This window comes from Apteryx mantelli, chromosome 20 (genome assembly GCF_036417845.1).
Source record: "Apteryx mantelli isolate bAptMan1 chromosome 20, bAptMan1.hap1, whole genome shotgun sequence".
Lineage (NCBI taxonomy): Eukaryota > Metazoa > Chordata > Aves > Apterygiformes > Apterygidae > Apteryx > Apteryx mantelli.
In genome coordinates, this window is record NC_089997.1 from 5,266,696 (window position 1) to 5,293,977 (window position 27,282).

Here is a 27,282-nt window from a genome sequence, read left to right on the forward strand (position 1 = left end):
GCAGCCATATGACCAGCACTGGCCTATCAGGCACTGAGCCACAAGTGACCTCACAGCCACAAACACCCGCCATGGGCCTAGCACTGCCCTATCAGGCACTGAGCCACAAGTGACCTCACAGCCACAAACACCTGCCATGGGCCTAGCACTGCCCTATCAGGCACTGAGCCACAAGTGACATCACAAACACAAACAGTAGCCATGGGCCTAGCACTGGCCTATCAGGCACTGAGCCACAAGTGACCTCACAAACACAAACAGCAGCCATGCAACTAGCACTGGCCTATCAGGCACTGACACACAAGTGACCTCACAACCACAAAAAACAGCCATGGGCCTAGCACTGGCCTATCAGGCACTGAGGCACCATGGACCTCTGAATCGCAGTGATATCGTGTTTCGTTCTTGCCTGTCATTTATACATGCACAACTGGCCTAACAGTGTGTATCAGAGGAAGTTCCTTGCTACTTGCCTTTACCATTCCGAGGAAGTAGTGACTTCACAGGCTTCAAATCCACAGTGACTTCAAATCCACATCCCATCTGCTGGCCTATTATATAGGAAGGCAAGAATGACCTCACAGGCGAAAACAGCAGCCATGTGCCTACCCCTGCCCTTTCAGTACTGAAACAAAAGAGACCTCACAGTCTGCACTGAAGCCACGTGCCTGCTGCTGGCCTAGCATGGACTGAGGCACACCATCTCCAGAAGCACAAACACCACTAACCTCCATACTGCTGCTCTACCAGGTGCTCATGCACCTGTACAAAAAGGAGCAATGTTCCTGCTGGTGGCCTGGCAGATACTGAGCCCGAATGACTTCACAAACACAAACAGCAGCAATATGCATCGAGCTGGACTGTCAGGTGTTGAGGCTGAAGTGAGAGGAGAGGAGAAGCTCACCTTGGCCACTTGCACGTCCCTTGATTACGCTGTTATCACTCCATACAGAACAGTCGTCTGCAAACGGCTTTCATCTCCTGGCAAGACTCTCTCCACATCATCGGACAGCTCCATTCTGGCAGCCTGGTGACAAATCACTAAAAGGAGCAATTGGTCTTGCTCTTCCTTTAGTACCATCAAGTCCCAGCTGGGAGCCTTTGCACTGCAGCACCTACACAATGACAGCAGGATGCCACTTCCATTTCTAGTGCATTTCTAGGGACAGAGATCAGCTGACGGAGCAGCTGCACTGCAAAGGTGTCTGACATTGTCACATCAACTCAGCACTGCACCAGCCATCAACCTGACGCCAGACCTCTGCTCTGCCACCTACTCTACAAACACACTCTCTCTGCCCCACAGACCTGGCTCTTCTGCTAGGTACAACCAAGCACCAGCAAGAAGAGATGCATGCAGGACACTCGCCACTTGCACACTCCCCAGCCACTGCTCTGCTCGCTGCCTTCCCTTGGCTCCTCAACCCAGACACGCAGCCAAGCTCTTGCAATAACACCATAAGGTGGCCAAGGCACTCTAGGCTCAGAAGGCCTCTGCAAATGAGCAGCACAAGATCAGGCACAGAGCTGCCTCCTTGCACGATGCTGCTCTTTTCAGAGGGAAGGATCCTGCTTGCTTTGGGCACAGCAGGCTGCTGCTTTCCACCCCCATGCCCTCAAGAACCTCCAGCTAGGAATGGGGGGATGGGGATATTCTTTACTAATACAAAAGATACAGATAGAATGCAGAAACATTTGAGAGTCCGGAAGGCCTCCTGAGCCCAAAGGAACCTCCCTTCCTTTCCTTTAGTTACTTGCACAAGGAGCCCCGGGGAAGGGAAAAAGGGTGCAGAGGCTTTGACATGAGGCCCAGGCAATGAGACAGACCCACACTGGATGGCTGCTGAAATGACAGCTCTCCTGGCTGCGCAGCCTCTGCAGCAGCAGTCCAGGCTCCACAGCTGGCTTCACAGAGCACTGAGGGCTGGGTGCCACGGACAACCTGGCCCTGGGCACATCTTCACCCCTCGCAGAGCCAGCAGCACAAGAGCTCTGAGACTTCCTCAGGTCAAGCTACGGACACTTTGGGGCACTCACACAAAGGCACTCAGGACATGCTGGCATCTATGATAAGGGTCTTGCACTCACCCTGTATGGCACCACAACCTTCGAGGAAAAGGAGGGGACACAATAGCATTTGCTGAGCGGGCTGGCAGTAACAGCAGCTGTGGGACGCGGAATTTGCAGCACAGCAGAGGCACCAGGAGCTGAACCCACACCCCAAGTCACACAGGCAAGCCAGGCGCATTTATGGAAGCCTTCGCATCCATACGTAGCCTCTTCTCAGTCACTTGCAGCTGCTTTCACACAGGGCTCACGATGTTGGCAAAGATGTTGACAGGTACAGGGACACACCCTGGCATCCTGCCTCCACCCTCAGGGGCTCTAGGGCTGCACTGGGAACCTCATGAGTGGAGCAACCTAGAAAGAAAGAAAGAATCGGAGTGTTACTGTCAGTTCTGCTGGCCTTACAGAGTCACAACAGTCAGGGGCAAATGTCTCCTCTCTGTGCTGAGCTGTATTGGTGAGAGCACAGCCAGCAGATCCACCGAGATGTTCCACCCCTCTTTTTGGCACGGGTGACACCATGTCTGTATACCAGTGCTCGTTTGGGAGACACCATTCAGACCTTGCAAGAAAATCTCACATGCTCCCTGCTGTTTTGACAGGGGCAAGTTCTAAAGCACACACACCCTGGCAATAAGAGATTACTAACACCACTGCTCACATCAGCACTAGATTCGTTTAGCAGCCCAAAATGTCTAGCTGGACTCCCTAGATGACTGGGAGGAGGCTGCAACCTTCTACTTAGCAACAAGTGGAAAGGCAAACTCCATCTCCATGTTCACCACAGAACATCATCCACATTTGAAATGTTGCAGTACTAACTCAGGATGATGGAGTGGAACAAAATGTGTGTCAGATGATGGGGAACATCGACTTCTGCTTGATTAATTAGTTGCATTTCTGTATTGCTGTAGAGCTCTGCAGGGGTCAATCCCTCCTCTGAGCACACGCAACAAACCCAGAACTGACCTCACCACCACCATCCAAGACATCTGTCTTCTCCTCACCTCTCAGCGGCTCAGATCGAGGTGACCTCACAAGTCCATATTCCCACCACATGCCTGCTGATGGCCTATGCCCTTCAGAGACAGAAGTTTCCTCCAAATAACTTCCCCAGCCATCAACTACTGCTGGCCTAGCAGCTACTCTCACAAAAGAGACCTCACAAGCAACGCCCATGCCTAACTGCCTGCTGCTGGCCTAGCAGGCACTCAGAAAGACATCACCTCACACTCACCTTCACAGCCACGTCTCTGTCATTGGCCTAGAAGCCTCTGAGACAGAAATTACCTCACTATAAGTTTCTCAGCCATGAACCAAATCCTGCCTTATCAGCTGCTCAGGCAGAAGTAATCTCAAAAAGACAGATCCCAGCCATGGACCTGCTGCTGCCCTATCAACCGCTCAGGTAGAAGTGACCTCACAATCACCTTTCCAGACACATCTCTGCTGCTATCCAATCTGTTCAGCACTCACAAGTGACCTCACAATCAACACCCAAGCCTTCTTCCTCCAGATGGCCTATCAGCTACTAAAGCAGAAGTGACCTCATCATCCATAGCCGAGCCATGTGCCTCCTGCTGGCCCGTCAGCTACTTACAAAGACTTGACTTGACACTGGTGATTTTCTGGCATAGCTCTCATAGACAGTGGTGACCTCTCTACCCACACCCTGACCATGTGCCTGGTGCCACCTGCAGCTCCCCCTGCCTTCCCCCAAGGCTGAGCCAGCTCCTCAACGGCCTCCCTGATTCACCTCGTGGCTTCACAATGCTCGTAGTGCAGCAAAACACCCCAGTACCAGTTTCTACCCCAAAAAGAGATTAGCTTTTGCTCAGGTAGTCTCTACACATAGCAAGACAGCAGGACCTCCTGTCCCAGGCAGAGGGAGAAGCCTTCCCACAACTCAGAAGTCTGGTTCCTTCCCAATGCTCAACAAAACCAGAAAATCCTCTACACATCCAGGAAAAACAGCATTCTCCTGTTTTATGCCCTGACAACTGGAGACAAGCAGAAGGACTCAGGCCAGGGCATCTCAGTGAAACCAGCAGAGACACAATTCAGCAACTCTTCACCCTGACCTAGGAGCATGGAAAGAACAACAGCAAGTGCAAGCACTGGCCGTTCATCAGCTTTCAAGGCCCCTGACAAGCAAAACAGCTCACACTTACAGAGCTCTTCTGCAAACACCCTTCAGGCTGCTGCCGGGGTCACAGGTCTCAGGGCAAAGCAAGAGGCAGGGAGCAAAAACAACAGCCAAGGCACGGCATGACATGCGGGGACAGCCTCTCTCAGAGACACTCGGAAATGCCATTTTCACAACAAAAGACACCATTGGGAAGGGCACCTCGCGAGGACACCAGCAGCCTGCTCACACTTTGCCCAGCACCTCCCAAACGCAGCTCCGAGCAGCACCTGGGGCTGCGCTGGCAGCAGCACCTCAGGGAAACGTTTTAACAGGGATCCCAGAGCCACCACAGGGCCAAAGGTTCCTGCACCCAAACCCCACCGAGACGCCCCGGCCCAGCTGCTCGCGGCAGGCCACCACGTCTGCCTGCAGGGCAGCTCCCCCCTCTGGCCCACGTCGCTCTGGCCCCTGCTCACGGCCCCACCAGCCCCTGCTGCAGCTCCTGCAGCAAAGCAGCCCCGGCACCAGCACTGCTGCCCCCGCCCCGGCGGGAGGGCACCCGCCGCCATTTCAACGCGCCCACAGCCCCCACCAAAGCCACTCGCACCCGCTCTCTCTCCCAATCCCTTCTCGCCTGCTTTGCTCCCGCTCCTCTTGCACGTCTTTCCCCCCCCCATGTTGGACTGCAATTGGCTGACAGATCCAGCAATGAAATCGGTCCCCGCCCTCCTCCTCCTTCCAGCTAATAGGAGGGCTGCACTGGGGCGATGCCATGGCAACGCTGGGCCCTCCTGCCCTGGCGGCCAGCTCCGCCCCTCACCCGCGGTCGGGCGCCATGTTGTGGGCGGGCAGTGCGGGGCCCCAGGGCGCGGCCGCTGTCCCGGCGGGGCTGGGCTGTGCAGCAGGGTCCCCGCGGGGCTGCTGGCTGCCCTGCGCCCTGGGGGCCGTGCGCGGTGCGGCAGGCAGCGCTGGGGCGTGTGCTGGTGGCAGCCGTGGCACCGGTGTGGGGGCCCTAGGGCTGGCCGGGGCCCGGGAGCCTGCAGGCAGTGTCCTGCTGCCCCCAGGGCAGGGCAGGACAGTGTCCTCTCGCCCCTCCTGCCCCGGCCCCCTTCCCACAGCAGCCCCGGGGCTCGGCTAGGGAGCGGTGGTGTGGGGTCGTGAGGGGGCTGGGGGAGAGATGGCTGTGTTGGGCTCACCCCAGCACTGCCCAGCACAGCTCAGAGAAAAATCCTTGGGGTCAGCCAGGACTTGTGCACTGGGGATGGTGTCCCCCACCTGTTTCCAAGATGCTTTCCCAAACATGCTATCTTTTGGGTGTAGATATATGAGCCCAATTGGCAGGAGGACAGGGGCTGTGGCCATCTGATGATGATATTTGTGAGCCCAAAATATGCTCTGCCAAACTGGAAGCATAAAAGGATCCAGGGAGAAGGAACAGAGGTTTTCCCAAACATGGAGAACTTGAGGTTATTACAAGGTGAAGGTTTCATTATCATATATGGACATTTCCATCAGGCTCCTGAGAGCTGCACAGGAGCTGCATGACACCCCAGCCTCTGGGATGCAGGACTCCTTTCCTCTCAGAGCCAGATCAAAGTGGAGAACCCAATCCCAGGAAAACCTGACTATGGATTCCCCCCTCCTGTCCTCCCCCTCCCCCCCTCCACACACACCCCCACAAGGGGATGGAGCTGGCCCGACAGAAGTCTTGGGGCTCAGGGCAGCCCCAGTCGTAGGAAAAAGAAGTTCTGGCTGCCACATTGTCCCCCAAGCCAGAGGGGACCCTGAGGCAGGACTCTTGTTGCAGTCCTCAGCCCTGACCAGCCACCACCACAGCCCAGGATCCACAGCAGTTTTTGGAGCTAACAGTCTCTGTGCGACACCTCAGGAAGGATCTCCCAAAGCCCTTACCCTTGGTGGAGAGCTGCAGGAGCGCTGGGAACAAGGAACGAGGAGATAACATGGGTCCAGCATTCCTCCATCTCGCTTGCCCCCTTACCCTCAGCTCACCTCTCCAGCCGGGGAGGAGGAAAGACTGTCTTCCCATCTTGTCATCCAAAACTCCTCTCCGATGTACCGCTGCTCCTCTGCCTGTCGGTGAGGGACCCCAGCATGGCTCCCGTCCCCCCTCCTTGCCACAGATGACTCCAAAGGGCAGCGGCAGGGAGCATGTGAGGAGTGCCCAGCAGCACCCGGGCCTCACAGGGAAGTGAGGGCCACCCGCCACGACACCAGGTAGACGTCCCTGTGATGTGGCACATCCCACTGTGACCTCAGCTGGTGTCATCTGGGGACTCAGTAGGTCACTGCCATGGAGATGGCACAGCCAGGGAGAGAGCAGAGAGATTTCTCTTCACATCCTGGGAAGCAGTCACCTCCCTTCACCCCAGTTATTTTCCATAATTCTCTGATAAATCCTTCAGGAATGTCTCCAGATGGTGTCAAAGGCAGTGAAATATCTCAAACGGGGCACTGCAGAAGTCACTTCTGTACCCCTGCACCGACAGGTCTCTGCACTGGGCAGACCTGTGCAGGAATCTGGGGTTTGGGGGTTGGTTTGGGGGTTGGCATTTTTACAGGATCCAAGTCATGTGGGATGAAACAGTGCAAAATGTGGCCACTGGCTGAGAAATGCTTTGGTGAGCTTCAAAACAGATTTCTCCTGTGGGTCACTCTTTTTGTAGAAGTTGGATGTAGGGCAATATGGGTCAGGATGCAGCCTTCCTCCTTTAGGCACGTCTGAGTTTTGTCAGGAGCTCCTGACTCATACATGCAGGCCTCCTGACACTTCTTGATTTTCAGCTTGTCGGGATAAATCGTTCTTGAGCTTTGGAGAGATGATCCTTGAAAATCAACCAGCTCTCCTGGACCCGTCTTCCCTCCAGGGCTGTATTCCTTGGGATTTGTCTAGAGCAGATCCCTGAAGAGGCTTTGGGGCAGGCACTTCATGCCAGGCCACGTTATCCGGGGTGTTGCCTGCTCAGCTGTGCCGCATCCCCCCACCACTCCCACTGTGCAATCTTGTCCAGAGGAACTCTGCTCTCCAAGATGCCCCTTTTGCACACCTGAGCTAGCCCACCATTCCATGCACCTGAGGCTGTCTGAAGTTTATGGGGGTGCTTTGTCTCGCCCAAGAGCCATACGCTTCCCTTGCATCTGCTTGTCTTTGTATGAAGTGTTGGAAGTTGACCTGAACCATTTCTGGCCTGGGAATCTACATGGCCATGTGATTTTCTCCCATTGTGCCTTTGTGCTGTTCCCCTTCCTCTGGGTTTTTCATTTAAGTTCAGGATAACTGCACGCAGAGGGAGTTGCCAACATTGCAACTTTCTTGATGGAGTCAGGTAAAACCCACCCACTGTCCCCAACACACTTTGCACCAAAGGCAGCCAGGCTGGATGGCAACATCTGTGAGAGCAAGGGTGGTCAGATTGACCTTCCGCAGTGCCTCCTGGACCTCACGCTCCTCAACCTATAGGTGAGCAGATTGACCAGGGAAGTCCCAACCATGCACAAGATGGAGACTATTGTTTTAAGAATGTGTGTTGGTCTTTGTCAGTGTGTAGGGACTTTCCAGGAGCCACAGAAAACTGTTGCCACCAAGAAGTGAGAGGAGCAGGTGGGAAGCAATTTGTATCCCAAGGGTGAAAGGAATCCTCAGGATGCTGGGGATGACACATGCCCAGCTGGTTGGGGTTAAGGGAAATGGAAGGAGGGTTGCAATGGAGGAGGGGAACAAGTTCACAAAAATGGTTAGGAGTCAGTGCATGATAGTGGCAGGCATGTAATTGCAAAAGATATGGTTAATTACACTGAAGCCTCAAAAAAATTCTGTAACCTCTAAAAAAAAGTGATGTTGTATCTGTCTATCTATATGCAAATTATGTTACATTACCTGAAAGTTTTCCTTGCTTCTTGCACGCTCATCTGTATGGGACTGAGTCACCACAGGAGGAAAAGTCTGGCAGTCCTCAGGCAGCGCTCCACTCTCAGGGCCTGTTTCACATTCCCACCCTTGAGCCTGCAGAAGGAGGATTCAAGGAGGGCCCATGACAGTGGTCACTCTCGCTGAACTGCCAAGCTCAGAGGTTGTGATCAGCCTCATGGAGTCCAGCTGGAGGCCAGTCACCAGCAATGTACACCAGGGGTTGGTACTGGGCCCAGTACAAGTTCAGTATGAGCCAGGAATGTGCCCTTGCAGCAAAGAAGACAACCACATCTTGGACTTCATTAGGAAGAGCATTGCCAGCAGGTCAGAGGAGGTGATCCTTCCCCTCTCCTCAGCACTGGTGATACCACATCTGGAGTACTGTGTCCAGTCCTGGGCTCCCCAATATAAGATGAACATGCACATGCTGGAGCAAGTCCAGGTAAGGGCCACAAAGATCCTTAAGAGCCTGGAGCATCTGTCATACGAGGAGAGGCTGAGAGCTGGGACTCTTTAGCCTGGAGAAGAGAAGGCTCCAGGGGGTTCTTACCAAAGTGTATAAATACCTAATGGGTGGCAGTAAAGAAGATGGAGCCAGACTCTTCTCAGGGGTATCCAGGGACAGAACAAGAGGCAATAGGCACAGAATGAAATACAAGAAAATCCATTTAAACTTAAGAAAAAATTTTTTTACGGTATGGGTGGTCAAACACTGGAACAGGCTGCCCAGAGAAGTTGTGGAATCTCCATGTCTGGAGATATTCAAAACCCAACTGGAAATGGTCACTCTAGTGACCACTCTAGTTGACCCTGCTTTGAGCAGGGCAGTTGGACTAGACAATCTCCAGAGGTCTCCTTCCACCTCAACCATTCTACAATTCCACAAATCCCCTCCAGGCACTTTTAGGCACAGCTGTGTGGAAGTAAATTAGTTAACACCTCATAGGCCTTTGCAGGCCTATCTAGCAAAAAATATCTGCAACAGCCTTGCCAAAGTCAGCGTGAGCCAACTATCAAAGGAATGTATCTTTTGTAAAAGAATGTACTATTTGTACCCTTAGAGCTTCCTTTTCTGAAGTAATTCACGCCCTGTTGCCACTTACCACATCCTGCTCATCCATATGGCTGTAGTTCTGTGAAGGACAAGTCATATAACCCAAAGGTATATAAACTCTGTAACTGATTCGCTTGGGAAGAGTTCATATCAGCAGAGTCCGGCACTCTGCTGCTCTCTGTTCTCTCCTACCGCTATAGTAATAAAACTTCTGCTCTGACCTGAATCTAAATTGTATTCTGGCTATTCTGTGACAATAGATATTTTACAATATATGTGGGATATTTTATATCTTTGGTTAAACATCAGCTCATGAGACAGGAAAGCCCATATCAAATAAGGAATATTGAAATTCCTATCACTACTCTTTGCATTTCCCAGCACCTGTTAATTATATTTAATATTAGCAAATACACCTTTCATGTGTTTTCCTTCTTGGATAGGCTATATTTCAACTGGACGAGATGGTACTTCTGAGTGCTTTGTTTCTATGTTCTCCAATTCTTAGTTCTATAAAGGAGCTGCCATTAAACAAAAAGGTATGTTTGTTTTTGCTTCACACACTGTCATTCTAAAAGTAGGACAGACTTACATTAACTGTGGTTCAGTATACCACAGTAATCACAGACCTGACTTTTCCATTTTTCATTTCTTTTCACCAAAAGGGGTGTACTCAATATTATAAAGTGCATTTATGAATACTTTGGAAAAGACCTTGTTCCTCCTCTCTGTTTCCTTTCTGAAGTATAGTTTAAAAATTATAAGTGGTGAATGAATAGTTTGTTTCTTTGCAGCTTTTGGAATAGATCTGAAGCACAGAGTCACAGAGGTAGATTAATACATATAACGTGAAGAGCTGAAAGTCACTGAACAAAATAATGCTTGTTCACCACACTTCAGTTAACTACAACTCACTTTTCACTTCCCAGTAAGAGCAGAGGAGGTTGTTCCAGTGCTTCTTGGCCAAGGTAAGTCTATTACAGACAGGGTAAGTCTATTGACAGGCGTGTAGAGATGCAATGACAGTTTCTAAGCTAGAGTTGAAAAATTAGAGTTCAGACAATAACAGTGTCCCACTGGCAAACTAATATGACGTCATCATAATCTTTGTGTGCTTCAGTTGCTTCTGGGTCCTTCTGTGTGAGGAGAATATAGAAAATATAGTAAACAGCACACTAACTACCTCCAGAGTGAAACACTGGGGGCCATTTGGGGAGTGCAGTGTTTCATTTCTGTTATCAGAACAAGTCAAAAAAGCCAGACTGAAACTGAACACATTGCAGTTGTCTGATAAAAATAATTTATATTCTATTCTATTTCTCTTCTAGAATAATTTCCATTTCTATTCTATTTCTATTCTAGAAGAAAAATTATTTTTATGAAAGCAAATACTTCTTCTCAGTTTTCGTCTTTATCATTTTTATCCAATGCTTTTCTATTCATGTATTGCAAGATTCTTCTTCATTATAGTGAAAGAGATTATGACTCCGTACATGTAAAGGTTTTCTTTGTACTTTCATGAACCTACTGTCATCATCCTGTATCTCTAGCACTCCCTTCTAGATCCTTCCAACTCACTTTGTCCTCCTACATCACGTTATTTTCAGGGACCCCTTGAAAGGTGTGCTCAGCATAGCACCACATTTGAAATGACGACTGCAAGGCAGTGATTTTTAGGACAGAGGCCCTCATGTTGTGTTTTGCACGAATGTAAAAAGCCCTAAGTGCTGTGATTCAATGAATCTTTCCCTGGGAAGCTCTATAAAGACAGAATAGGCCGAAGAAGAAGAAAGGACAAAGAGGCAGAAGATATGGGAAATATGGCAATATAGATATAGTAATTCCTCAGAACTTCTCCATTCAGAGTGTTGGTAGGAAAAGTATTCTGATGACAAACTGTATATATAGACCTGTATCTATCTCTCTATCTATATATAGTCGCATAAGGAGAGTAATTGCTGTAGTGCATCACATAGTGCTGCCAATTAAAAAGAAAGAATTCATTCATTCAAATTGAATGCTGGTCACCCTGCTTTCCTCTGTCAGTTGAGAGAGCTCAACACCTCAGGATACAACTTGCTCTGTGCAGTTAAGAGTTGCGTGTACAGCCCTGGGGAGGGAGTGTTTGCAGGGGCACTGGACTTAGCGCGAGACACAGAATAACTTTGTAATGGTGCAGTCTTCATTATAACAGAAATATTTATAAAATGCCAATAAAAATAGAAAAAAAAAGAAATTGAGAACATGATCTAATACAAAGAAAATGTTGTTAAGCTTTTCAGCTTTTACAATACTTTGTGTTTGTTTTACCCTTCTTGGTTTTGATTTGTTCTAATACACTAGCCTTTGGGGGGGAAACTTTTGTGATTTGTATGATTTCTTCTTCTTCCTTTTTTTTTTTTTTTTTGAAAAGGAAAGCGATTTCCAGAACTGGGGTGGAATGCAATGACGGAGTCACCGACAGCTGGTGCCATTGTAGGTGTCCTGGTCCCCTCTTCCCAGCCTCCATCTGCAGCTCCAAGGGGCTCTGGTCTCCCGCAGGTCCCCTGAGAGAGCTGCCAGGCCCAGGCAGGTACCTCTGATACACCAGGGCCTCTCCAAGTGCCACTGGATGCTTGTGGTTAGAACAGAGCTCTGCCTGAAAAGGAGAAGGAGAGTTTTCAACATTTGAAAACTGAATATACTTTCACCAGCTAAAATGACTGACTACTTTTAAAGTCCACTTTTCCCATGATAAAATAGTGGAGATGTTCAGGCAGGGTGTGAAACTCAGGAGAAGAAATACTAATCTGTCCCTGGCTTTGCATTACCGCTGTTCTGTCTATTATGCTGTGGATGTAATCTCCGTAATTTCTCACATATTTTCATGTCTTGATTAAACTGATCCTTTCTAAATGCATCTTTGCATCAGACGAACTGGACATGTCTTACTCTTTATCCATCCGATACCTCTCAACTCTCCAGTTGCTGCTCTGAGCTTCAGGGAGTCTGAAGCTTGCCTCATCTTTCAGGAATTGTATTGTCTCTTTAGCCAGGTCCTTACTTCTGTTTCTATCTATCCTTTCCTAGCTATCTGTCAAAAAACACTTCAAGGAGGGTTATTCCTTGTGGAAAGTGGACCTCACTGGAGGTAGCTTGCAGTTAACATGCAGTTGAGGAGTGTATTTGACTTTTTACTAAACTGTATCATATTTTATTTTTGCTTGTTTGCAATTAAGAAAAATCCTCCTGTGTCTGCAGCTAGTTGTCTAAGGAAAGCAGGTGGGAACTGGTGCATAGGAGCTGTAACATTCAGCTGCAGACTCGAGTGGAAAAAAGTTAGGTTTTAACAGGAGTGAGGTAAGTCCCCAGTGGCTGATGAGAGAAATGGCAGGGTTGGGGAGGTGAGGAGCAGAGTTGTCCATAAAGGTCTCATATCGAAAATACTGCTTTTCCTGCATGTTCAGACTTCATTATGGTAGAGACGCTCCAGGTCAGCATGAATTGGAGAATGTGGATATCACTTATTCTGTAAGCTGAATAATAAAGAAAGCTTAAAAAGCAGAAATCCTTTCTTTTTCAGGTGTTCATTGAAATCTTGCTCTTATAAATACACCCCTGAATCCTCTCCTATTAGCCACACAAGAACTGAAGAACTGAAGAAAATTATGGAGAGTGACATGCCTTGTTAGGGCTTTTTGCATTTTAATGACCTCTCGAGTGTATTTGGTGCTGAGTCCATGAACCTCAGGTACTGAGAGGAGATTGAATAAGCCTCTCAAGAAGTTAAGGTCAGAAGTAAATGCCAAAGTTTCTTGGAGTTGTAATGGGTCCCACTGAGGGTGGTTACCAAAGAAGGCTCCCCAGGGGCTGATGAGAGCAGAAAGTTGGAGGCCCTGACTGCAGGTAGGCAAAGACAATGTGCAGGTGGCTCTGATGCCAAGTAAACCTGGATGAGTTTTATCAAGCAGAATGGCCAGGCACTGACACCCAGACCCTGGGTGGGGTGATCCTTTCCTTCACGCTTTGCTCAGGGCTCTTCCTGGAGGCAGTGTGCTGGTGGGGGTGTGCAACGCCGAGTGCAGGTCAACGATACAGCACCTCCTGAGTCCCCGGGGACAAGAAGGCAGCAAGGTCACAGTGCTTTAAGGAAGGATCTTCTTGAGGGCCTCAGTGGCAGGGACACCAGCCATAGCCAAGAGGACAAAGACCTCAGCTTTGTTGGGAGTTTTAAGCCTTGGCAGTGCCCATGGCTGTCTCCACCACAGGCTGTCCTACGCTGTCCCACGCCTGTGTCTGTTTCCCTGCAGACACCCAACCTGCTTCCCCACCTTGCTCTCACCCATGGATCTCCCTACCTCTACTCATGTCTCTCTGCCCCCACTTGGTTTTCCTTGAAACACAAAGCTGGGGGATGATCACAGACTCCCTCTGGGTGACCTGTAGCACCACAGCTCTACCCTTCAAGTGACATTCCCTTTTCCTAATGTTACATCTGAACCCCACAAGCTGCTGTTTGTGGCTCTTTCCCCTTCTCATGCTGTTTCCCACTACCAAGAAAAGCTCCATTATCTCTGAAACCACCCTTCAAGCACTCACAGGCTCCTACTCTCCTGTCCTTCACCTCCACTTCAGCAGGACAAAGCACCCCAGGTCCCCCAACCTCTCCTCATGGGCGCAGTTATTCCTCCCTACTCACAGGACTTGACACTTCTCTTGTAAATCTTCATGAGGTGTCTGTTGTCCAAATCACCCAAGTTTCTTAAGGGCCTTCAGGACTGAAGTTCCTCTGTGTCAAAAAAAAAGGAAAAAACACAAAACACAAACCAGCACCCATGGGGAAAGCTATCTTGAGGGCCCTCTGCCAAACTCACTTCCAGTTACCAACCTCTTTCTTCTTCTGGGGACCCAAACTGGATGCAGCACTCTAGACATGGTCTAATGAATACTGACTAGAAGGGGATCATCATTTACCTCCATCTCCTGGCTGTGCTCCTGGTCATACAGCCCACAGTGCTTTTTGGCCTTCTTTGCTGCCAGGGAATGATTCTGGCTCATATTTTGCCTCCTGTCCACCAGGACCCTCAGGTCCTTTTCCACAGAGCCGCTCCCCAGGCACTCAGGCCCCAGCTTGTAACACTGTGGGATGTTGGTCTATGCCAGGTGCAAGACCTGGCCTTTGTCCTTGCTGAATTTAGTGAAGTTTCTGAAGCTTATTCCTCCTGCCTGTCTAGGTCCTTCTGAATGGCAGCCCTCAAGCATATGTCTGGTCTTCCCCTTCCAGTCTACAAGCATAGTGAGTGTTGCCTCCTCCGTGCCACTAATAAAGATGACAAACAGGGCAGGTTCGTGGAGAGATCAGTGGTGCTCCACTGTTCTCTGGCCTCCAGGAAGAGCACTACCCATTCACCACTGCCCTCTGAGCCTCATCATCCAAGCAGCTTTTTACCCATCCGGTTGTCTATCCCTCTAGACAGTAAGGTTCTAACTTTCATAGAAGAATATTGTGGAAGACAGTGTCAAACACCTTGCTAAAGTCCAGATAAAAGTCATTTACTCTTCTCCAGCCGCAGATACAGTTATTTAATCATAGAAGTCAACCATGTTGGTGAGGCACAGTTTACCCTGGGTAAATCCATGCTGGCTGTTCCCTATCACCTTCTTCTCCTTCATGTGCCCAGAAATGTGATCCAAGAGGATTCACTCCATGACATGCTCCTCACCAAAGAGAGGCTGAACTGCCTGCAGCTTCCCAGGTAGTCCTGTTGGCCTTTCTTGAAGATGGATGTAACTTTTGCCTTTCTCAAGTTATCGGGACCTCGCCCAGTCTGCACAACTTTGCAAAGATGATAGCGAGTGGCCTTGCTATGACAGCAATCAGCTCTCACAGCATCCTCATATGCAGCCCATCCAACCCCGCTGACTTGCATAGTTTGTTCTCGCTAACATCATCCACTGCTGGTTGTTTTTCTCCTCAGGAGTCCTGACTGCACGCACAACAGTCTGGGAGACCTTGTTTTTTAAAACGGAAGCTAACCATGCATTGATTTCTTCAGACCTATCTGCATCTGCTGTTACTACATTCCCTGCCCCATTCAGCAGTGAGACCACCTTCTCCTTTTTATTCTTACTGAAGCAGTAGCAGCTCATCCTCATGCCCTTGACATCCCCTGCAAGTGTCAATGCTAGGGAAGCTTTGTCTTCCCTAACACCATCTCTGCTTCACTGGACTATTTCTAAATTCCTCCTTTGCAGCCTCTCTCTCCTTCCCCTCCGTACACTGCCTTATTGCCCTGGAGTTCAGGTGTGAGTTCCCTGTTTAGCCAAGCTGGTCCCCTGACATGTCTGCTAGCTTTACTGAGTATTGGGATGGACCATTCTTGTGCTTGGTAGATGCTGTCCTTAAAGACCTGCCATCTTTCCTGGGCTCCTGTGCCCTTCAGAGCTGCCTCCCATGGGATTCCCCACCAGGCCCCTGAAGAGGCCAAAGTCTGCTCCTCTGAAGTCCAGGGTCTGTACTCTGCTGCTGTCCTTCCTCAATCCCTTCAGGATCTGCGACTACACTATTGGTCACTGTAGGCAAGGCAGACACTGATTATCCCATCCCTGCTCAGTTCCTCTTTATTTGCAATTTCTACATGCAGGAAAGCATCGCTCTTCTTGGCCCATCTGGCAGATGTGCTAAGAAGTTGTCCCTGACACCTTCCAAAAACCTCCCGGACTCCTTGCACTCTGCTGTTTTCCCTTCCAGTGAATGTCAGGGAGATTAAGCTCTCCCCATAAGAACCAGGGCCTGTGACCCACAGACTTCCTCAGGTTGCTTAAAGGAGATTGCATCCACCTCCTCACCCACATCAGGTGGTCTGTAGCTCCCATCATAATGTCACCCTTACTCTCCGGCTCACTAACAAGCTCTCACACAGCTCCTTGTCCATCCCAGGGAAGAGCTCCATACCTCCGAGCTGCCCCTTCACACAAAGGGCATTCCCCCTCCTCGTCTTCCCTCACAGTCTCTCCTGAAGACCTTGTACCCGACCAGCATAGCCCTCCAGTCATGTGAGTGACCCCACCACATCTCAGTTATTCCAACCATGTGTCAGTCCTGTGACAACTTGCGCATCTCCATCTGCTATTGTCTGTGCCCCAGGCTGCATTCATATGCAAATATTTGGGTCGCAGAGCCTCAGCTGTGGCACAGAGTGTAGATTGCTCATGGTGAGTCATGTTACCAAGAGTTAAGGACACCGTATGTGCAATGGCCCACTTCAGTGCAGGGACATGCCGGCATAGATAGCAGGTGGCAATGTAATGGTGAAAGGAGGTTCCCACTAAGGGAGCAAAACCTGCAGTACCTGAGGCCATAGGAAAGCAGAGCTGGGCTGTGCAGAAATGGCAGGAGAGGATTTTGCTGCCTGAGCTGACTTTGTAGCACCACAGGGCTTGTGACAGAGGTCAGGTGATCTCCAGGAAGGACAAGGTGCCACTGAAGAAGTCCCTGGGCCTGGACAGCCTGTGATGCAGCCATCCTGTGGAGATCATTAGCACAGTCCCTGTTCTTATCATCTGGGATGAGAAGAGGTTCAGGAGTAGGAGAGCTTGAAGGGTTTGAGAGTGCAGAAACTACAGCGGAGGCCTTGGTGTGATGTGCCTCCCATTTATGCAGCTGCTTGAATGCAGACAGGATGGACTTTGCCTAAAGGCAGTGGTGGCATTCAGTTATTTGGGCACAGGTAGGAAACCGGAGAGGCCCTGGGGCACTTGCCCAGCAACCACTCCAAAAGGACATGGCTTTCCTGTAGGTCCCATGCTGGATCTGCTAGAGACCTGTGCTTGTGCTGGACACCCCAGGCATCTGACATGGCCCTGCCTATGGCTGATTTTCATGTCATTAAATCAAGGATCTGCACTGAATTACATGAACTGTTTGCAATGTAGAGATGTGCATGAGTCTCAGCTTCCTAGTGAGTGGACCTCTAGGAGCAGTGGTAGGCATCCAGTGTCATTTCAGATGGCCAAGAAAATTCCCCACCTGGCCCCAACCTCATGCTCTAGAAGGACGCAGGTCTCCTAGTTGCTCCATCAGAGCAAGCAGACCCTGGCACATGCCTTGCACCACCTCTGTCTCTTCAAATATCACCAGGTTTTTGTGTGTGAGCAACTGACTCCCATCCTCCATCTCCACTGATTACAATGGGAGCTTAGACAAGGCACTCGCATGCAGACATCTCTCTTGTGCACACTTCAGCTTTGGCAAGGGCAATCCCACCTCCTGTGTGTTTGTGGAATTCATGGGAGGGATCTGAATCCCACTCCAGCCCAGGGGTTTCTAACTTGGCATGAGATGTCCAGATTGACTCATCTGAATTAACACCTGAACCATAGGTAAATGAACTCTCTTCTTGTCCCTGTCTAGGTGTCCTGCCTAGTCAAGAAATGGGAATAGGGTCTTCCAGAGTGGGATGTTTCCACCTCTTGTAGATAACCATCCTCTGATGAGACAAATTACAATGCTGGGACCAGTCTCTCTTCACTGTTTAGAGAGAAATCATAGATGATTATTTTAGTCCACCTCAGTGAACATTTCCCAAGAGGAGGGAGTGCAAAGGAGAAATGAAGTCACACCTTCAGCTAGGCCACTGTTCCCGAGTGGGGCCAGTCTACTGGGACAGAGGGAGCTCATGGCAACCAGTCAGCACTGCCGAGAGACAGCTCTGTGCAAGAGCATCTCCTCTGCAAAGAGCAGCAGGGCTCCAGGCACTGCCTGCTCTTGCTGACATGAAATGAGACAAGACAGAGAGAAGCGAAAGGCAGTGTGGAGTGGGACGACAGAGGAGAGCTCACGGAGGGAGAAATCTTCACAGCCCCTGACACAGTAAGTCTCTGGCTGTAGAGCAATACTGCTGGAGTTCCTGGAGGGGTCTTCTAAACCCATCCCATCCCATGACTGCTCAGTTCTTCAGGATGTCTCTGCTGTCTTCTTGAGTGCAGAGGAGGAGGAGGTGCTTCTAAAGCAGGGATTCCCAGCCGCACCATCACAGGGACAGGGCATCCTGCTACCTTCTTGCCTGGATGCAGCAGGGGTGTGAAGCCAGGGAGTGCACCCAGGTCTGCATGGGCTGTAATTGAGAGCAGTGTCCCTGCACCCCAGGGTGCTGTGTGCCTGGGGCAGTGACTCTGCCTCCTGCGCAGCAGAGCACAGCACTCAGTCTGCCCCAGGAACTCCCCACGGTGCTGCAGGGATGATCGACCTCAGCAGAGCAGGTTCATTCTCCCGTTGAGAGGGTTCTGCATGGGCAGGGCTGCTCACAGGTCTAGCTCATGCACAGGACATTTCAGAGGGAACTTTTCAAGAGGACGGTGAAGGCAGGGATTTCCTGAAAGAGATCCAGTTTCCTGAGATGTTGCTTTAACTTTCCTGCCACCTGACAAGGGGAAAATGGAAATGGAGCTGTCAGCTTTGAACAAAGGACTATAACTCCTTAACAGTTTCAATGAGCACTCAATGGGTCTGCTAGAAACTTCTGAAAGTCCCTGCACCCATTCCTTAGGCTATAGACAGCACCAGCTTCTCCTTTGCTGGCCTCAGCAGGGTTTATCTGCCCTGCTCCTTAGCACCTCCAGAAATGGAAATGCCCCTGCACAGTGCCCTGCTGCTGGGAGGTTTCTTTAGGGCAGAAGTGAGCACACTGGGGAAGGTGTGGGCATTGCAGGGACTGACCATGACCTGCCCAAATCCATCCTCCCATGATGTTCCTAGAAGCAGTTGCCTCTCATTCACTGCCCAGCTCTGATGCCTGGAGCTGTCCCTGCTGGGAGCTGTTTCTCTGTCCCAACGTCTTTTCCTGGTTGGTGCTTACAGATCCCATCCCATGCTCTGTGCGCTTGGTTCTGCCCTACAGAAAGCTCCCACAGGCAGGGCACTGTCCAGGGGCATCTCTGTGCTTGCCGGTCCTAAGAAGCAGGTCAGACAAACCCTCATGAGGCCGGAGAAGGTGATGCTGGTGCTGTCTGTAGGCTGAAGTGGGGATGAAGGGACTTGCTGTGGTTTCTCGCAGTCCTTTTGATCTCTCAAAATGATGGGAGTGCTCAGCTGCAGTTAAAACACTGACCCTGTGTGTCCTGGATGGTGTGGTCTTCATGGCAGTGAGAAGTGCCAGTCCCTTTCCAACCTGTGAGGCTCCTGGCAATGCATTTCATCAGGTTAGGTAATCAGCTGACTCTCCTTTAAGGAGAGTCCACCTTTGGACCCTTGACTGTTTCTCTGGGGTGTCCTGCCAACTTGGAAGCTGCCCTCCAGCAGAATGCAGCTTCCCTCTAGCATTTCTGTGATATGTGAGTCAGATACACTCTTCACTCTCTCCATCTCTGGGCTGAGAGAGAAGAATTTGGAAATCTTCACTGTGAAACTGAACTCCTCCACTCTCAGCTCAGTTCACTTTCTTTCTTAGAGGAACTTGTGAGTGTGATTGTCCTTTAGCTGAGGGAGGTGCAAGTGCAGCACAGTGAGGGGAAAAACTTATTGACACACCAGATCCTGTGACTCTGTACAAAGTCACAGCGAGCTCTTTATTTCCCCTTGGCATGCACAAGTGCTCATGCTGAGAGCAACTGAAATGCCAAAGGTTTCTACCCCAGCAGAGAATGCTCCCACAGTAAGATGGAGGCACCTAAAAACTAAATAAATATATAAACTGACTCCTCCACTGAAGATCATTTTCTGTAGAAAATGGGTTTCAAAATGTTGAGCAGTTCTTTCACATAAGGAGTGGACGTAATCTGCTGCAGGATGTGCACATCAGAGCTAGTCACTTCCCATTCCCACTGCAGTGCCTGGAGAAAGGGTGCGGATGGTAAATTGACATGAGGACAGAGTCTATCTCATTGGAACAGAGATGTCTAGAAAGTGTGAGGTCTCCCCCTGCCTTCACTTGACTGCTTCTCTCCCTTGCTAGAGTGGGTGACGGTGTGACTGGTTCAGCTACAGACACCTCTGCTCAAGAGGGCAAGGCTGGGGGAGATGAAGCCCTCACAAGGGGCTTCTCTTTCCGAGACAGCTGGCATGAGTGCTGTATCCAGCCCTCATTATGGCAAATAGAGAATAGTCCCACTGGGTCACTGGACCAAGTTCCCTCTGCCAAGCTCACGGCACTGATCCCCTGGTATCCCTCCAAATATCTGGGACTGTTTGACACCTCCATTTACACCCCTGCCAGAGCAGAATGGGCTCTTCTGGAGACCACGGGCAGGGGTCCCTGCTCAGCATGGCACACACAGCCAGCACAAACAGAGCTCAAGCAAGGATTCTGAAAGAAGGTGAAGGACAGAGGAAACGTGGGGGTACTATGAGAAATGGAATGGGTTTGGCTCAGAAAAGCCTGCTCTAACGTTTTACTGTCTTTTCCTCCTCAGACAGACACCCATGCCCAGGGGGAGCAAATGTTCAACAGCAGCTCCCCAAACGTGTTCCTCCTCCTGGCATTTGCAGACATGCGGGAGCTGCAGCTCTTGCACTTCTCACTCTTCCTGGGCATCTACCTGGCTGCACTCCTGGGCAACAGCCTCATCATCACAGCTGTAGCCTGTGACCTCCGCCTCCACACCCCCATGTACTTCTTCCTCCTCAACCTCTCTCTCCTCGACCTTGGCTCCATCTCCACCACTGTCCCCACATCCATGGCCAATTCCCTCTGGAACACAAGGGCCATTTCCTACTCGGGATGTGCTGCCCAGCTCTTTCTGTTTGTCTTTTTCATTGCAGCTGAATATTTCCTTCTTACCATCATGGCATATGACCGCTTTGTTGCCATCTGCAGACCTCTACACTATGGGATCATGATGGACAGCAGAGCCTGTGTCAAAATGGCAGCAGCTGCCTGGGGCAGCGGTTTTCTCTTTGGTGTCCTGCACACTGGGAACACATTTTCACTACCACTCTGCCAAGGCAATGTTGTGGAGCAGTTCTTCTGTGAAATTCCCCACATCCTCAAGCTCTCCTGCTCAGACTCCTACCTCAGGGAAGCTGGGGTTATTGTGGTTGGTGCTTGTTTAGCTTTTGGGTGTTTTGTTTTCATTGTGCTGTCATATGTGCAGATCTTCACAGCTGTGCTGAGGATCCCCTCTGAGCAGGGCCAGCACAAAGCCTTTTCCATGTGCCTCCCTCACCTGGCCGTCGTCTCCCTGTTTGTCAGCACTGCAGGCTTTGCCTACCTGAAGCCCCCCTCCATCTCCTCCCCAGCTCTCGATCTGGGGATGGCTGTCCTGTACATGGTGGTGCCTCCAGCAGTGAACCCTCTCATCTACAGCATGAGGAACAAGGAGCTCAAGGAGGCACTGAAGAAACTGATTCAGTTGCTGATATTTTATCAGCAAGAAGCTGCCCATCTCTAGTCACAACCAATATCCAATCTCTCTCAGACAACTCAGGTCCTTTGGGTGTTCTATCTGTGAGACTCATGTTTGTACACAACTGCTGGAATTCATCTCCAGAGGCACAAAGTCCATCTGTCTGACCCAGAGGCCTTCTGTTCATCTGTCTACCACTGCATCAGAGCTGGCCTCCCAAGTAGCATCTCTGTAATAAAAGGGGATTTCCTCAGGACAGGGCCTGAAGGCTGGGCTCTTCTTCCAAAGCTGGTGCCAAGAATGTGCTCAGGGAGTTGCACCCAAAAAGGCCTTTTGCTGCACATGAGTTCTCCATGGGCTGAGGGGACGCACTCATAGGGTGATGTGTTAGGAAACGAGGGCAGGATTCTGCCCTCACTTGTGGGTGCCGAGTACCCCTGGAGAGGGTGAGTGGTATCTGCTGGGGACCGTCTCACATATTACAGGGCTGGTGACAGATGCCGGTTCTTCTGGAAGGGAATATGGAGTCACCAGGGGAGCACAGGGCATCCCCAGGGACAGCGTGTGCCTGGGATGGGCAGTGAGTGGAGACTCACAGAAGCAAGTGCAGGCACCCAAAGCAAAGGGCTAAACCAAAGAAGGCACTGAGTGAGGGCTCTGCAAGCTCAGCAGAGCCAGCAGGGACTCAGCAGGCCCAGGGAAGGGACACACCAGAGCGGTTCTTGTCATCCACCTACAAACCATGGGCTGGGTGCAAGGACACATCTGAACCCCTCCTGAGCCATCTGAAATACCGTGTTTGCTTTGAGCATCTTCCACAGCCACAGACCCTGGGGAGGGGGGTGTCAGGTGCAATGCTGCTGGGCCAGCTGGCTTTGCCATGGCCAGTGCAGAGTCACCCCATGGCCCCACAGCCTGCTTGTACTGCAGAGAAGCACTGACAGCCCGGGGCCCTGCGGGGAGCCGGGGAGGGGTGAAGAAACAGCTGGCCAGGCCAGCACACACACACTCCCCTGGGGAAAGGCTCTCTGGGAAGCTGGGAGCCCCGAGCAGGGCTGCTCACCCTGCCCTGAAACCCCACACACTTCCTGTCCCCCTGTGCCCCGTCCGAGCCCTGGTGTGCCAACTGCCCTTGGCTGGGGCAGTTCCAGCCCACCAAGAAGGGGAAGGGGCATGGGGGGAGCAGTCCAGGGAGCTGGGGGGAGGTCAGCATCCCACTCTCTGGCTGGGAATGGATCTCCAGCTTGGGCAGAGGTGGGGATCATTAACAGGATGAGCACAGGATGTAACATCAATCACAATACAGTGGCAGCTTTTGGTGACCAACCTTTAGAGATATCATACCCATGATGTTCAGTAAGGTTGGTTTCCACTTTTGCTAACCAAATCCATTAACTACTATAATAGATCATCATTCCTTCTCTTTCTTCTAAGCATTTTCCAATTTCAGACAGATGCTTGGTGTTCTGTTTGAGAAAATTGTCTAGTTGATGGAAGGTTACTCCAAGTGTTCCTGATGCTTTAAACAGTGCAAAAAGAAGACATCATTTCTTCACTCATATGAGAAGTAGGTCTGCTCTGTGATTTGGGCAAAAACATATGGCACATTACAATGGCAACTGCTGCCTTATTCTTATGGACAATTAGGCTCACTGGCCACCATAACAGGGTCCAACCCTAGGTTCCCGCTGAGGCAGAAGTTTGAAGTCAGATCGGAGCAAAATAAATTTTAATGACACACATGCGGTAATTACAGCTCGAGCTGGGTGCCTCCGAAGAGGGACCCCGTTTGAACAAATCCCTGGGTAATTATACCCTTCCAGTCTAGTATCCACCCCATACTTCTGAACCAATCAGAATATTAGAGTTCGGGGTCCTAAGGCTCCCGGTTGGTCCTTTCTGTAGTTTCCAGGTGTGTTCTTTATGTCTTATCACACTTCTGCATAGGTGTCGATGGCCCTTTTACACCCTTTCTTGTCCCTCTGGAATCAGTCTTGTGGTTCCTTTGTTTCTTTCTTCTGTGCTCATCAATGCTAAACTGCTTATTTCTCTCTACAGCCCCCCCCACCCCCCTTATCTCTCCAACTTGAACTGGCTCTGGGCCTTCTTTTACTTAATATCTAGGTGAATGTTCACAGCTTGCGGCCTAAAGCTTCAGCAAATTTAGCTATTAATGCTAAGCAAGTTATGCTAGGAGATTAATTCTAGACAGCTTCAGTCCAATATTCTCTAACAGTCCTCCCTTTGTTTTTATTAAGCATCCCTGCTAATATGCTAAGCCGGGTTCCCCAAGTCTTTCGAGGCGTACTAACATTCTCCATAATTTTAGTAGAATTACAAACACTCAAATCACGAAACACACATATGTGAGTGATTACTTGTGTCTACAGTACTGTTATCTACGAATATAAGATCACAGAGGGTTCTCATACAAACACATCCTTTTCCACTGTATACAAGTATAGTTTCAGGGGTTTCATCCGGATGTATTTCAAAATGACATTTTGTTCAGTGCCAAGACAAATGTCTTCAGCTGTGATAGTGTTACTCTCACAAATAAATATATATTTTTTAGGATTTTCAAACCTTTTTTGCATACCTAGAACATACTGGGTTAGCCGTTCATCTCTGTCCAACAGGCTGCTCTTAGCCGGGATATAAGTTCCTGGTATAGCCAACAGATGCCCAAATAAGACTTCTGCTGGGCATAATCCTACCGGTTGTCTAGGGGTGGTTCTAATTTCCCACAGCACTAAGTTTAAGGCATTAGGCCATTTGAGACCTGCCTGTGTACATACCCATGCTAACTTGGTTTTAATAGTTCTGTTCTCTATGAGTTCCTAGCATTTGATATAATCTCCCTAAAACTCCTGCTGAAAAGTGAGAACCCCTATCTGAATCTACAGTTTTCTGGTACTCCATACCTAGGGACAATTTCTTTTAACAAGGCTTTAATCACTGCAGTCGTATCTGCTTTGCAGGTAGGAAAGCATTCCACCCATCCACTTAGTTGATCAACTGTCACAAGGAGCTGTTCAAATCCTTCTGCTGCTGGCATGTCAGCATAGTCAATTTGTAGATGCTGGAATGGAAAATAAGCCCATGGGCGGCCTCCTCTGTTAATCTTTGGATGAGTATTTTTAAATTTTTGGCAAGTTGGGCAGGTTGTTGTTATGCGTTTTGCAACCACATGCACTCTGGGAGCTGCCCAGGTTTGTAGAATACATGAGGCGACAGTCAATGCTCCTCGATGTCCATGATCATGGTACCTCCTAACCTTAGAAAGTAAATACCTTAAGGGAAGGATGGGCTTACTCCTGATAGTCCAAATTCCTTTTTTCATCTTGAATCACTTCCCACTTTTTCCATTTCTCTTTCTCCTTCTGTGGCGTATCTTCATACATTTCTGCTGGATTCAATACATCTGGCCATTCTCATACTGCAACTGCAGCAGCTAAAAGGAGAGGCTGTCTAGCAACAGCTTTAGCTGCCTTGTCCACCAAGTCATTTCTTTTAGCTACATCAGAGGCTTCTTCTGTATGAGCAGGACAGTAAATAACCGCAATTTCTTTGGGGAGTTTCATCACCTTTAATAATTCCTGTACTTCTTGTCCATTAGCGAGTGCTTTCCCTGCAGATGTGAGGAATACCCTTTCTTCCCACAGCATTCCTGTTGCTTGACATACTCCAAATGCATATTTTGAGTCAGTATATACATTTACTCGCAGGTTCTTACCTATCTTTGCTGCTTGGGTTAATCCTATTAATTCTGCCCTGTGAGCACTTACAGACGGAGATAAGGGATTAGCCTCAAGTACCTCAAAGAGGCTGGTGACAGCACAGCCTGAATGGCGTTTTCTGTCCAAATAATAGGATGATCCATCTGTAAACAGAACTAGGTCTGGGTTTCCCAAAGGGTCATCTTGGAGATCCTCCTGGGGCTTACTCGAGTTGACAACCACCCGGTCACAGGAACGATGAGGCTCTCCATCTTCAGGTGGAGGTAGTAGCATCACTGGATTTAAGATGTTACATCTCTTTAAGGACACATTATCTGCAAGTAATATTATTAGTTCATAGCGATGAGCTCTCTGTGGGGACAGTGCTTGAGTAGCATGTTGTCTCATTAACAGCTCTACTTCATGTGGCACATACACAGTCAGTGGGTGACCCAAAATTACAGGTCGTGTTTTTTCAATAAGGGCTGCTGTAGCTGCTATTGCTCTGATGCATCCTGGAGTGCCTTTGGTTACCGCATCTAGCTGGGTGGAGTAATAGGCCACTGGCCTACGGTGAGGACCCAGTTTTTGAGTGAGTACTCCACTTGCTACTTCCTGTTGTTCATGAACAAATAATTCAAATGGCTTACTATAATCTGGTAGTCCTAGAGCCGGGGCTGAGACCAATGCCCTTTTTACAGATGTAAAAGCTTTCTCTTTTTCTGGACTCCAGGTCAAAGGCTCTGTCTCCTCCTTCTTTGTTGCCTGAACCAAAGGTTTGGTAAGCTCTTCCAACCCAGGAATCCATGGCTGACAAAATCCTACAGCTCCTAAAAATCCCCTAAGTTGCTTTTTTGTTATAGGATGGGGTATATTGAGAATTGTCTTTACTCGTTCTGGATCAATTAACCTGTGCCCTTCCTTCAACATAAACCCCAAATATTTTACCTCTCGCTGACACAGCTGGAGCTTGGACAGACATGCTCGATGCCCTTTCTCTGCAAGAGCATTACATAGAGAAATACTGTTTTACAAACATGTTTCGTAATCTTTACTTGATAATAACAAATCATCCACATATTGTATTAACACTGAACGTCCTGGAAGTTCGATAACAGCAAGATCAATTTTAAGTATACGCAAAAATATAGTCTAGAAAGGAAAGCTGAGGGCTGTTCCTCAGGTTGTTGCTGACACTCCCTTATTTTAGACCAATTCGCAGTCTTTTGTCCTGCCAAACATATAGCTTCTTCTAAGCCTTGTCTAGCTAATTGCAACTGCCTGTAATCTGCCTCTACATTATGATTCCACCTGGGGTCCACAGCCAGCCAGGCCGTTCAAGCAGCCAGAATACCCCCCTCTCCTGTCCAATGACGGTTTGCATCCAGAATTGAGTGTTTTTCATCTGGAGTGAACACGCCTTGAAGGAGCATTTGCACATCCCCCCACGTAGGATCATACACCCACACTATTCCTCTTACAATTTGTAACACTTTCTCGGCATCTTCCCTAAGCCTGGCAGTTTGTTCACTCCATGCAATCCAATCTTGGGGCCCCCGGGGTTGGTAAATTCGCGTTGCAGCTACCCGAGGTGCCCCGTCCGGACCTGGCAGGGGCACTCCTGGCACAGGAACGACGTGCAAAGGGGCTTGAAAGGCAGAGGGGGAAGGCAAGGGGGGGTATAGAGAAGTTGAAGCAGAGGATAGCGCAGAGGGTGGAGCAGTTTCCACAAGCGTTTTAGCAGCTGCACTACTTTCAATACTCTGAGAAAAATTTCTTCTTTCTTTCCTAGGTGCCTCCTTTTGTCTAGCAAATGCCCAACTGTCCCATACATACCAATAATCCATTTGTCTGGGGAACCTATCCTCCAAATGGTGACGCAGGAAAGTTAACTCCTGATGATCAAAGGTTCCCTGTGGTGGCCATCGTTCCGCCGGGTTACAATACTTTGTCAGGAATAGCCAATCCTCCTGACATAGTTGGATCAATCTTTTTTTTTTTTTCTTTTTCTTAGGTTCTTGGTACCATCAGTCTTACTCCAGTTTTGCAAAATTTCGGCTAAGGG

General features: G+C 49.6%; 1 protein-coding gene across 1 annotated transcript in view; it reads left to right on the top strand.

Annotated features, from left to right (window-relative positions):
• The window catches only part of LOC136993763 (scavenger receptor cysteine-rich type 1 protein M130-like), a gene marked incomplete at its 5' end in the record, with an annotated part of 84,572 nt that extends 63,029 nt beyond the window's left edge, over positions 1 to 21,543 (top strand). Inside the window, one exon of the mRNA XM_067308707.1 lies at positions 21,392 to 21,543. Within this exon, the coding sequence (XP_067164808.1) occupies positions 21,392 to 21,543 (152 nt within the window). The remainder of the gene's footprint in view (positions 1 to 21,391) is intronic.
• Between the last annotated feature and the right edge of the window lie 5,739 nt (positions 21,544 to 27,282).